This window comes from Loxodonta africana, chromosome 3 (assembly GCF_030014295.1).
Source record: "Loxodonta africana isolate mLoxAfr1 chromosome 3, mLoxAfr1.hap2, whole genome shotgun sequence".
NCBI lineage: Eukaryota > Metazoa > Chordata > Mammalia > Proboscidea > Elephantidae > Loxodonta > Loxodonta africana.
In genome coordinates this window covers 198,516,878-198,530,246 of record NC_087344.1, presented here as the reverse complement: position 1 = coordinate 198,530,246, position 13,369 = coordinate 198,516,878, and the positions used below count along the sequence as shown (strand labels likewise).

Below are 13,369 nucleotides of genomic sequence, written 5' to 3'. Positions count from 1 at the left end.
CAGCCGAATGCCTTTTCGTAGTCAATAAACCACAGGTAAACATCTTGCTGGTACTCACTGACTGCAGCCAGGATCCATCTAATATCAGCAATGATATCCTTCATTCCACATCCTCTTTTGAATCCAGCTGGAATTTCTGGTAGCTCCCTGTTGATGGATTGCTGCAACCACTTTTGAATGATCTTCAACAAAATTAAAAATATATATATATATATATATTTTTTAAGATATTAATGATACTGTTGGATAATTTCCACATTCTGTCAGATCCCCTTTCTTTGGAATGGATACAAATATGGACCTCTTTCAGTCAGTCAGCCAGGTAGCTCTTTTCCAAATTTCTTGATGTAGACAAGTGAGGACCTCAAGCCCTCCATCTGTTTATTGAAACATCTCAGTTGGTATTCCATCAATTCCTGGAGATTTTGTTTTTCACCAATGCTTTCTGTGCAGCTTGGACTTCTTCCTTCAACACCATCAGTTCTTGATTATATGCTACCTCCTGAAATGGTTGAACATCAATCAATATGCAGTGATTCTGTGTATTCCCCCCATCTTCTTTTGATGTTTCTTGCATTGTTCAATATTTTCCCAATGGAATCCTTCAATATTGCAACTTGAGGCTTGAATTTTTTCTTCAGTTCTTTCAGCTTGAGAAATGCCAGATGTGTTCTTCCCTTTTGGTTTAGTAACTCCAGGTCTTTTCACATTTCACTATAATACTTTACTTTGTCTTCTCAAGCCACCTTTTGAAATTTTCTGCTCAGATCTTTTACTTCATCATTTCTTCTGTTTGCCTTAGCTACTCTATGTCCAAGAGCAACTTTCAGAGTCTCTTCTGACATCCATTTTGGTCTTTTCTTTCTTTCCTGTCTTATAAATGACCTTTTGCTTTCTTCATGTCTGATATCCTTGATGTCATTCGACAACTCATCTGGTCTTCGGTCATTAATGTTCAATGCGTCAAATCTATCTTGAAACGGTCTCTAAATTCAAGTGGGATATACTCAAGGTCGTATTTTGATTCTCATGGACTTGTTCTAATTTTCTTTAGCTTCAGCTTATACTTGCATATGAGCAATTTTTCCTCAGTCAGCCCCTGGCCTTGTTCTGATTGATGATATTGAGCCTTTCCATTGTTTCTTTCCACAGATGTAGTCAATTTGATTCCTGTGTATTCCTGTTTCTGTTGTTGAAAAAGGTATTTGCAATGAAGAAGTCATTGGTCTTGCAAAATTCTATCATGCGATCTCTGACATCATTTCTATCACCAAGGCCATATTTTCCAACTACTGTTCCTTCTCTGTTTCCAACTTTTGCATTCCAGTCACCAGTAATTATAAATGCATCTTGATTGCATGTTTCATCAGTTTCTGACTGCAGAAGTTGGTAAAAATCTTCAATTTCTTCATCTTTGGCATTAGTGGTTGGTGCATAAATTTGACTAATAGTTGTATTAACTGGTTATGATCTTTAAGGTTGTGTGTCAGTTTGGCTGGGCCATGATTCTCAGTGGTTTGGCAGCTACGATATAGTTTTGCAGTCATATAACGATGTGATCACTTCTATCCTGATCCATAGACTTGAGACATCTCATTCTCTACAACTGTGTAAACCATTTCTTTGATATAAACCTCTATATATATACATATATTTATACACTTTACTGGTTTTGCTTCTCTAGAGAACTCAGCCTAATCCTGTTGGTATTTGAAATACTGGTGGTATAGTTTCCAGCATCACAGCAACATGCAAGCCACCACAGTACAACACACTGACAGATGAGTGGTGGGTTATGCCCTTCAGCACATTATAATTTCTCATCAGAAAAAGTTAAATATAGCTACTATGCCCACTGATTACTCAATGAGATTCAAGTCAAATAATATATGTAAAAAAAAAAATCTTTGTAGTCTATAAAGTGCTAGACAAATATAAAAATAATTATTCAGATTATTTGGTCTAGAAAAGTAGATTTTGACGAGGGATACATAATCATAACCTCCAAGTAAACGAAGAAGTAGGAATAGAATTGTGAGAAACTTAGCTTGGATATTAATGATGCTGGATGGCTTTCTATAAACACACACATAGACATCAAAAACAAAGAAGCAAACGAACAGAAAAAGAAGAAAAGGAACTTCACTGTATTATCAGAAATTTTGGCTAGGTATGAGTAGAGTGCTCCTCAACCTTGGTTGTGCGTCGGAATCACTTAATTTTTTTTTTTTTTAATTCAGATGTCTGCACTCCACCCCATCCCACCCCACATCCCTCAACCTAGGTAATCAAAATCTTCAAGCAACATGCCTGAGAAGTGATTCAATGTGTTAGGAAGAGTTTTCTGAATATTCTAGGAAAAAATCCAAACGACCTGTTGCCATCGAGTTGATTCTGACTCATAGCAACCCTATAGGACAGAGTAGAACTTCCCCATAGGGTTTCCAAGGAGCGCCTGATGGATTCAAACTGCCAAACTTTCGGTTAGCAGCCATAGCTCTTAACCACTACACCACCAGGGTTTCCGAATATTCTAGAGAAGTTCCAAAATCTCCCCTTTAAAAATGAGAAAATAGACTTAGATTATCCTTTTCTAGCTTATTGCAGCAACAAGCTTCTCCAGCTTCTCCATTCCTATGCTTATTGGCGCCCTGGTTAACTCCCCAGCCATTTATAAATTCTTCTAATTTGCCATTCAGTTCTGGGGAGACAGTGGCTCAGGAAAAATAGGAGCAGCTTCCTATCTCACGCCTTCTGCGTCTCCTCACCTTCTCCAGCATTTTCTGCCAGAACTGCCTCCAGAGGATGATGACAATGATGGCCAGGAGGATGAAGATGATGGCCACCAAGCAGCCAATCAGAATCCGTGTGTTGCTGTCATCAACTTTAAGCATTGGATCTGTGGCCAGGAAGAGAAAGACAGGATATATGATCATCTCATGGGACAGGAAAAAGCATGGAGGACTGGACTAGGGGCAGGAAGGTAGAGCCTGTCCCTTTGGGATAATTTCAGAAGACGTCACCTTAATACTTCTGCTTATCCTTGGTTTTGCTATTCTTTTATCAATTTGCTCCTATATCCTACAGTCCTCCTTCATGAGACAGTAGCATTTTGCCCTCCATGTCTTGGATTGGATAATGGAGAATCTCTCCATTCCTCTCCAAATTTTTTCCCTGTATTACCACAGGCCCCAGTACTACCTCATAAAAAAAAAAAGGTGAGGACCCAGTTTTACCCTTTGCACTCTTTGAGACATGCCAAAGGTAGTTAAGAGTCCTCTGCAGAAACACTCACACACGTTCCCTGGATTGCTACCTTGTATTGCCAGTAACTGTTTGAAGCAATGAATACGTGTTAGCATATTTATCTCCAATTAAAGAGACCAGCATTTTGTTTTATAGACTTCCACCCATTCATTGAGATCCCCACTGTGGGTCTTACCTAGAAATATTCTTTTTTTTGTTTGTCTCTGCCTCAAATTTCCCAAACTTTCTTGGAGCAATTGGAACAATCCTAGCCTCTGCCTCAGCTGAAGAATCACAAGGACCAGCAGTAAAGAGAGTGAGTTTGGGCCCAAACTCAAGGCTATTCTTCATCCAAAGCCACCTGGGTACCAAGACTCCTACACAGATAGGCCTTTTGCAAATCTCCACTGTTAATCTTCCAGGAGGTCCCTTCAACGTAATTTTCATGACTAGGAATCATACATACCATAGGTTGTGGGCACCACAGGGGAGGTGGGCAGGGCTCCAGAATTGTTGTACATTGCAGCATCTGTTACAAAACAAGGACGGGTCAGAGCAGAGGAGAAGCCAGCTAGGTAAGAATTTTTCTAACTGTAGGTTGTGACCTAGCAAGTTTTGTTTTTGTTTTTTTAGAATTTGTGTGTGTGTGTGTGCTTTAAGTGAAAGTTTACAAATCAGGTCAGTCTCTCATAGAGAAATTTATATACACCTTGCTATATACTCCTGGAAGCCCTGGTGGTGTAGTGGTTAAGTACTACAGCTGCTAACCAAAGGATGGGCACTTTGAATCCGCTGGGCACTTTTTGGAAACCGTATGGGGCAGTTCTACTCTGTCCTATAGGGTCGCTATGAGTTGGAATCAACTCGACGGCACTGGGTTTTATATACTCCTAGTTGCTCTCCCCCTAACGAGACAGCACACCACTTCCCTCCACTCTCTATTTTTGTGTCCATTCGGCCAGCTTCTGACTCCCTCTGGCCTCTCATCTCCCCTCCAGACAGGAGATGCCCACATAGTCTCATGTGTCTGCTTGAGCCAAGAAGCTCACTCTTCACCAGTATCATTTTGTATCCCATAGTCCAGTCCAATCCCTGTCCGAAGAGTAGGCTTTGGGAATCGTTCCTATCTTCGGCTAACAGAAGGTCTGGGGACAATGCCCACTGGGGTCCTTCTAGTCTCAGTCAGACCATTAAGTCTGATCTTTTTATGAGAATTTGAGGTCTTCAACCCACTGCTCTCCTGCTCCCTCAGGGGTTCTCTGTTGTGTTCCCTGTCAGGGCAGTCATTGGTTGAAGCTGGGTGCCATCTAGTTCTTCTGGTCTCACGCTGATGTAGTCTCTGGTTTATGTGGCCCTTTCTGTCTCTTGGGCTCATAATTACCTTGTGTCTTTGGTGTTCTTCATTCGCCTTTGCTCCAGGTGGGTTGAGACCAATTAATACATCTTAGATGGCCACTTGCTAGCCTTTAAGACCCCAGACACCACTCTCCAAAGTGGGAGGCAGAATGTTTTCTTAATAGATTTTATTGTATCATTTGACTTTGATGTCCTCTGAAACCATGGTCCCCAAACCCCCGCCCCTGCTATGCTGGCCTTCAAAGCGTTCAGTTTATTCAGTGACCTAGCAAGTTTTGAAATCAATTTAGTGAGTTGTAACTAGCCTTTTTTCAAAATGAAACAAAATAATATATTAAGTAACACGATATCACCATTCATCTCTATAGAAAAGACAACTTTTCTTTTGTAAAACTTTTATGTTAAATGTTTTATTCTGTGTGTCAAAGTAAAAAAAAAAAAGAACTTTGAGAAACAGTGGTCTGAGGGCTGGAACCACACATTAGCATAAGGCATATATAGAAAGTAGAACCCAAATTCAGCAAAATGTGGAGAGAATACAATGAGTAAGTAGGTATGGGACATAATGCTAAGATGCATGCTTTTTCTTTCAAGGAAATTACATCGTTTTAAGGGTTTCTACTATACCCTATTGCCTGAGCCCTCGGAGTGCCCTTTACTGTGATATTCTAGCTTCTGAGACTGTTTCCTAAAAGTGTATCTGCCAGATTGATGTTGGCAACAGTTTTTTTCCCTGTAATGTCTAATCAAAAAAAGTCAAAAATTAAAACATACATTTCCCTTCTGAAACCCATTTCCTCCAAAAATCCTAATTTTTCTTCTTCATAACATTATTATGCAAACAGGGAGATGTCCTAGTTATCTAGTGCTGCTATAACAGAAATACCACAAGTGGATGGCTTTAACAAGCAGAAATTTATTTTCTCATAGTTTAGGAGACTATAAGTCCAAATTCAGAGTGCCAGCTCTAGAGGAAGGTTTTCTCTCTCTATGGGCTCTGGAGTAGGCCCTTGTCTCTTTGAACTTCTACTTCTGGGTGATCTTCATGTAGCTTGGCGTCTCTCCCTCCATCTCTGATTGCTAGCTTGCATATAATCTCTTTTATATCTCAAAAGAGATTGACTCAAGATACACCCTACACTAATCCTGTCTCATTAACATAACAAAGACAACCCATTCACAAATAGGGTTATAACCTCAGGCATAGAGCTTTACAACACATGTTTCAATCCACAACATTCCACCTTTTGGCCTCCAAAATTTATGTCCTTGCCACATACAAAACACATTCACCCATCACATCAACCCACAAGTCTTAGGTCCAAAATTTCATCTCCTGAATCATCTAAATTAAATATGAGAGAGATTTTAGGCACATTCCATCCTGGGGCAGAAATTCCTTTTCATATGTGAACTTATGAAACCTAGACTATAAGTTATCTGTTTCCAAAGTACAATGGTGGAGTAGGCACAAGGTAGATATTTCTATTACAAATGGGAGAAATTGGAGGAAAAGGAGGAATAACAGGCACCAAGCAAGTCCAAAACCCAGCAGAAAAATTTTCATTAGCTGTAAAGACTTGAAAATTATCCTTTGTTATCTGAGACCATCTGGACAATGGTCTTGCCCTCCAGACTCTGGTGTTGACCATGCCCTCTGGATTCTGGGTAGAGGACCCTTGGCCCTGAGCTTCAGCCCCACCTTTCAAGCCCATTGGGACAGCACCTCTGCTCCCTTGGCTTTAGGTGGCCCCATTCTCCCAGTCCATCTGAGTGGTAACCCCACCCCCTCAGTCCTGGCAAGTCGCAGTCTTCTGTCCCTTGGGCATGGCAGCCCCATCCCCTCAGCTTTGGAGGCAGCACCATCCCCCGGCACACGCTAGTGATTGCCGCACTCTCTAGAATCAAGTTGGGGAAGATCTGACTCTTCAAAATGTAGGAGGCTATGGCCCCACCATTTAAGATCCAGCAGATCATGACCCCACCCTTTGAAACCAAGTAGACCTGCTTCCTGCCAATTCTGCTAATCTCTAGGCTGCTCCAGGAATGAGCCTTTTCTCTTCTTAGAGAACAATAGATATAGCTCTTTTGGCCTGTTTCCTGCCTGTAAAATTCCAAAAGGCAGACAGCATTCTTTCCTTTCATTCTTTCTCTGTCTTCTTCATTCCAAGCTGATGGATTTTCTGTTGTGGTTGTTGGTTAGATCCATCAATCAAAGGCTTAATCTCTTTAACAAAAGATTGTATAGCTATGTCCTTGGTGAACATTCTAGTACACATGTCCTTAGTTTGTACAACAGAATTTTCCAAATCTTTAGGTTCTGTTCTCATTTTGCACTTTACATTTAAGTCCATCTCTTTCCTCTCATATTTTACTGTAAGCAACAAGGAGAAACCATGAGGCACCTTTAAGATCTTGCTTGGAAATCTACTCAGCTAAGAATCTAAGTTTATCACTTACAAGTTCTACCTTCCACTAAACATTTGAACATAATTCAGACAATTTCTTTGCCACTGCATAAAAAGCACCATCTTTCTTTCACTGTCCAATCACATGTTCACCATTTTCTCGTAAAGCCTCACCAGAAGTACATTTCACGTTCACATTCCTAGCAATGTTCTGTTTCTGGCACTATATGTATTCTCTAAGATGATAGAGACTTTCTCCATAGCTCTCTTCACTTCCTTCAGAGCCCTCATCAGAATCACCTTTGACATCCATAATTCTACCAACAGTCTCTTCAAGACAATCTAGGCTTTTAGGCACCTTAAAGCTTTTCTAGCCTGTACCCGTTACGCAATCCCAAAACTGTTTCCACATTTTAGACACCTGTTAGAGCAGCACTCCACTCTCAGTACCAAATTCTGTCTTAGTTATCTAGTGCTGCTATAATAGAAATACCACAAGTGGATGGCTTTAACAAGCAAAAATTTATTTTCTCACAGTTTAGGAGGCTAGAAATTCAAATTCAGAGTGGCAGCTCTAGGGGAAGGCTTTCTCTCTCTATTGGCTCTGGAGGAAGGTCCTTGTCTCTTTGAGCTTCTGTTCCTGGGTGATCTTCATGTAGCTTAGTATCTCTCTTCCCCCATCTCTGCTTTCTAGCTTGTATATAATCTTTTTATATCACAAAAGAGATTGACTGAAGACACACCCTACACTAATCCTGCCTTATTAACATAACAAAGACAACCCATTTCCAAATGGGATTAACCACAGGTATAGAGGTTAGGATTTACAACACATATTTTTGAGGAACACAATTCAATCCCTAACAGGAGGTATCAGGCATCTACGTGTACTATTGTGAATTGGGTCCTCAGTCTCCAGTAAGAACGAAGATGATTGTGACATTGGATTTGACACTCAAGAGATCCCAGGAGTCAATAACTCTAGTCCATGGCTATAATTAGCTATCACAAGATAATTACTACATTGAGAGGATCCCTGAGGATGGATGGGAATCTATTGCCCCCCACCACAAGTTAACACAATGTAATTGGCACTGCTTTTGAGCATCTAAATTTCTGCTCTAAATACAAGCTACATATAAAATAATCTATAATTTCACTCTTAGATCAAATCTTTAGCACAAAAAGATATTTCGACACCAAATCTGGTTTTCTAAATATATCCTCTATTTCCCTACCAGTACATCTTAATTAGCAAACCGTATTGAAATTTTCTTCTTTTAAAAAACAGAATCATAAATGCCAAGGACCCAATGATGGATCCTGATCAAAAAGGAAAATTGTGGACCAGAACTCCAGATTCTTATAGAACCAAACTTGCTGGACCCATCGGGACAGGGGGAACCCCAGAGTCTATTGACCGGAGATAAACTGTTAAGTCTTCACTCAAAACTATCCTATCATCTTTAAACTAAACAATCATTTAGCTCAACTAGTAAAGAATGTTTGTCTTGAGCAGTATGATCTTTTAAAGAATTATCTTTACTAGATCGAATTGACAAAAATAACTCTAAAACAAGTGGAGAAGTTTAGGGGACAGAGAGTCTAAAGTTTATTGGTGGTGAAACAATATGGATAGAGATTGAAAGAACGGTGATACAATGTGAAGAATGTAAACAATGTCACTGGACTGTATATGTAGAAAATGTTGAGTGGGTGTATGTTTTGTAATGTGTATTTTCATCAAAAATAAAATAAATAGAATAAGAATGATGGGGTCTTCTGGTTAATCTTTAAATTAGCTTTTCCTTTTTTGTTGCATTATCTTAAGCCTGGACTGTTTTTCCAGGGCCAGTGAAAGTCTCAGACCTTTGATGTTGTCCATCAGTCAGAATCAACAGCACACAACAACATCACAAACCCAGTCTTTAGTGACTCCTCTCCTTCTGACTACTCACTTCTGGTACCAATTTGAACATGTTTTGAAAAATCATTGTGTAGGTCTTGTTTCCCATCTAAATTTTGATGGCATAGGCAATGCCCTAAATGCCTTTTTAACTTTTGAAGACTCAGTACAGTGCCTGGCATCCAGTAAACTCAGTGCCTATTTGCTGCTGTTATTCAATCAAGAATAGGGCTTATAATTTAAAATGCCCACCAGCCCACTGCTGTCAATTCCAACTCATAGTGACCCTACAGGACAGAGTAGAACTGCCCCAGAGTTTCCAAGGAGCTCCTGGTGGATTTGAACTGCCGACCTTTTGGTTAGCAGCTGTAGTACTTAACCACTATGCCACCAGGGTTTCCATAATTTAAAATAAGTCCCCAAAAGTTGAAAAAAAACTGAAAAAAATGAACCTAACTGTATATCATGTTGGCAACATAACTACACAGAGGAAAGAATTAGTCCATCATTATTCCAACTGACTTCAGAACACAGGATTTTGATTGCATATCCTCAGTAGGATATATTCTAAAGACAAAAGAATTGCAAAGAACCTCATTGTTTTGGATTGAATTGTGTCCCCCCAAAATGTGTCAATTTGGCTAGGACATGATTCCCAGTATTGTGTGCTTGTACACCATTTTGTCATCTGATGTGATTTTCCTATATGTTGTAAAGTCTACCTCTATGATATTAATGAGGTAGGATTAGCAACAGTTGTGTTAATGAGGCAGGACTCAATATACAAGATTAGATTGTGACTTAAGCTAATTTCTTTTGAGATACAAAAGAGAGAAGTGAGCAGAGAGGCTTGGGGACCTCATACCACCAAGAAAGCAGTGCTGGGAGCAGAAAGCATCCTTTGGGCCCAGGTTCCCTGAGCCTGAGAAGCTCCTAGACCAGGGGAAGGTTGATGACAAGGATCTTTCCCCAGACCCAACAAAAAGAGAAAGACTTCTCCTGGAGCTAGCACCCTGAGTTTGGAATTCTAGCTTCCTGGACTGTGAGAGAATCAATTTCTCTTTGTTAAAGCCATCCACTGGTGGTATTTCTGTTATAGCAGCACTAGATAACTAGACACTCACTAAGTAGGCATGTTGTTAGTAAGTAGGCATGTTGTTAGAAATGATACTGGCACTGTCATTTTGAACAAGAGAATAAAGCAAATGCTGTTAACATTGTTACCAAAAAAAGACCCATTGCTTTTGAGTCGATTCCGACTCATAGTGACTCTACAGGGCAGAGTAGAACTTCTGCATACGGTTTCAAACTGCCAACCTTTTGGTTAGCAGTCATAGCTCTTAACCACTACTCCACCAGGGTTTCCATTTAGCATTGTCAGGAAACACAATATTTAGCAAAAATAAGAGGTCCAAGTATAAAATCAAATTTAAATTAAAAAAAAAAAGATAACGAAATGGACCAAGTTCAACATAAAGTAGTAAAACACACAAAACCACAAAAGAAGAAGGACCAAGCAAAAGCAAAACATGAAAAAGAGCAAATATCTACTTTGGAAGGCAGATTAATGGTATGAATTGAAAATTTTCAGACTATGGTACTAAATATGTTTAAAGAAAGCAAAGAGCACATAGAAAGCAAACTAGCAGAGATCAGGAAACAAACGGGAGGAACAAAATGAGAGAATCAACAAGGAAATTGAAAGCATCAAAAAAATAAGTAAAGAGAACCACTGGAACTGAAGAATAAAGCAACTGAATTAGAAAAAGCAAGAGAAACACTCAACAATAGAATCAAACAAAAGATAGAATAAATGAACTAGAAGACAAAATAATTGAACTTATCAAGTCTCAAGAAAAAAGAAAAGCAAATAAAACCAAACGGTAATATGGGATTCAATTAAGAAATCTAACATTAGAATTATTGGAATCCCAGAGCACCATAACCATGATAAAGGAACAAAAACAATTTTCCAAGAGATAATCAGAGAGAATTTTCCAGACCTGAACAAAGAACCAAGCCTGTGACTACAGGAAGCTATCTGAACTCAATCAGAAGAAACACAAAAATCAATTCCATGACATATCCTAATAAAATTCTTGAAAACCAAAGGAGAGAATTTTGAAAGCAGCAAGAGAAAAATGCAATATAACATACCAGGGGTCTTTCATATGAATCACTGTGGATTTCTCCCAGAAACTCCGGAGGCCAGAGATAATGGAGTGACATATATAAAATACTTTATGAAAATAATTGCCAAGCAAGAATTCTTTACCAGCAAAGTTGTCATTCAAAAATGAGGGGCAGGGAGGCCTCACTCTACCTGATTTCAGAACCTATTATACAGCCACAGTAGTCAAAACAGCCTGGTACTGGTACAACAACAAGCACATAGACCAATGGAACAGAATTGAGAACCCAGATATAAACCCATCCATATATGAGCAGCTGATATTTGACAAAGGACCAGTGTCAGTTAATTGGGGAAAAGATAGTCTTTTTAACAAATGGTGCTGGCATTACTGGATATCCATTTGCAAAAAAATGAAACAGGACCCATACCTCACACCATGCACAAAAACTATCTCCAAGTGGATCAAAGACCTAAACATAAAGACAAAAACGACAAAGATCATGGAAGAAAAAATAGGGACAACGTTAGGAGCCCTAATACAAGGCATAAAAAGAATACAAAACACTACCAAAAATGACAAAGAGAAACCAGATAACTGGGAGCTCCTAAAAATCAAACACCTATGCTCATCTAAAGACTTCACCAAAAGAGTAAAAAGACCACCTACAGACTGGGAAAGAATTTCTAGCTATGACATCTCTGACCAGCACCTGATCTCTAAAATCTACATGATTCTGTCAAAACTCAACCACAAAAAGACAAACAACCCAATCAAGAAGTGGGCAAAGGATATGAACATGCACTTCACTAAAGAAGATATTCAGGCAGCTAACAGATACATGAGAAAATGCTCTCGATCATTAGCCATTAGAGAAATGCAAATTAAAACCACGATGAGATTCCATCTCACTCCAACAAGGCTGGCATTAATCCAAAAAACACAAAATAATAAATGTTGGAGAGGCTGTGGAGAGATTGGAACTCTTATACACTGCTGGTGGGAATGTAAAATGGTACAACCACTTTGGAAATCTACCTGGCATTATCTTAAACAGTTAGAAATAGAAATATCATACAACCCAGAAATCCCACTCCTCGGAATATACCCTAGAGAAATAAGAGCCTTCACACGAACAGATATATGAACACCAAAAAGCTGGAAGCAACCAAGGTGTCCATGAACGGATGAATGGTTAAATAAATTGTGGTATACTCACACAATGGAATACTATGCATCGATAAAGAACAGTGACGAATCTGAAACATTTCATAACATGGAGGAACCTGGAAGGCATTATGCTGAGTGAAATTAGTCAGAGGCAAAAGGACAAATATTGTATAAGACCACTATTATAAGATCTTGAGAAATAGTATAAACTGAGAAGAACACATACTTTTGTGGTTACGAGGGGGGGAGGGAGGGAGGGTGGGAGAGGGTTTTTTACTGATTAGTTAGTAGATAAGAACTACTTTAGGTGAAGGGAAGGACAATACTCAATACATGGAAGGTCAGCTCAACTGGACTGGACCAAAAGCAAAGAAGTTTCCGGGATAAACCGAATGCTTCAAAGGTCAGTGGAGCAAGGGCGGGGGCTTGGGGACTATGGTTTAAGGAGACTTCTAACTCAATTGGCAAAATAATTCTATTATGAAAACATTCTGCATCCCACTTTGAAATGTGGCGTCTGGGGTCTTAAATGCTAACAAGCGGCCATCTAAGATGCATCAATTGGTCTCAACCCACCTGGATCAAAGGAGAAAGAAGAACACCAAGGTCATACGATAACTATGAGCCCAAGAGACAGAAAGGGCCGCATGAACCAGAGACTTACAGCATCCTGAGACCAGAAGAACTAGATGGTGCCCGGCCACAACCAATGACTGCCCTGACAGGGAGCACAACAGAGAACCCCTGAGGGAGCAGAAGATCAGTGGGATACAGACCCCAAATTCTCACAAAAAGACCAGACTTAATGGTCTGACTGAGACTAGAGGAATCCCGGTGGTCATGGTCCCCAAACCTTCTGTTGGCCCAGGACAGGAACCATTCCCGAAGACAACTCATCAGACATGGAAGGGACTGGACAGTGGGTAGGAGAGAGATGCTGATGAAGAGTGAGCTATTTGTATCAGGTGGACACTTGAGACTGTGTTGGCATCTCCTGTCTAGAGGGGGGATGGGAGGGTAGAGAGGGTTGGAAGCTGGCAAAATTGTCATGAAAGGAGAGACTGGAAGGGCTGACTCATTAGGGGGAGAGCAAGTGGGAGTATGGAGTAAGGTGTATATAAACTTATATGTGACAGTCTGGCTTGATTTGT

The 13,369-nt window shown here is 39.8% G+C and overlaps 1 protein-coding gene across 2 annotated transcripts in view; it reads right to left on the bottom strand.

Annotated features, from left to right (window-relative positions):
* The window catches only part of DDR2 (discoidin domain receptor tyrosine kinase 2), a 238,325-nt gene that overhangs the window by 30,878 nt on the left and 194,078 nt on the right, over positions 1-13,369 (bottom strand). For both annotated transcript variants that reach the window (XM_010594918.3, XM_010594920.3), the window contains 2 exons: positions 3,713-3,775; positions 2,769-2,899 (listed from right to left, as the gene is read on the bottom strand). In XM_010594918.3, the coding sequence (XP_010593220.1) occupies positions 2,769-2,899; positions 3,713-3,775 (194 nt within the window). The remainder of the gene's footprint in view (positions 1-2,768; positions 2,900-3,712; positions 3,776-13,369) is intronic.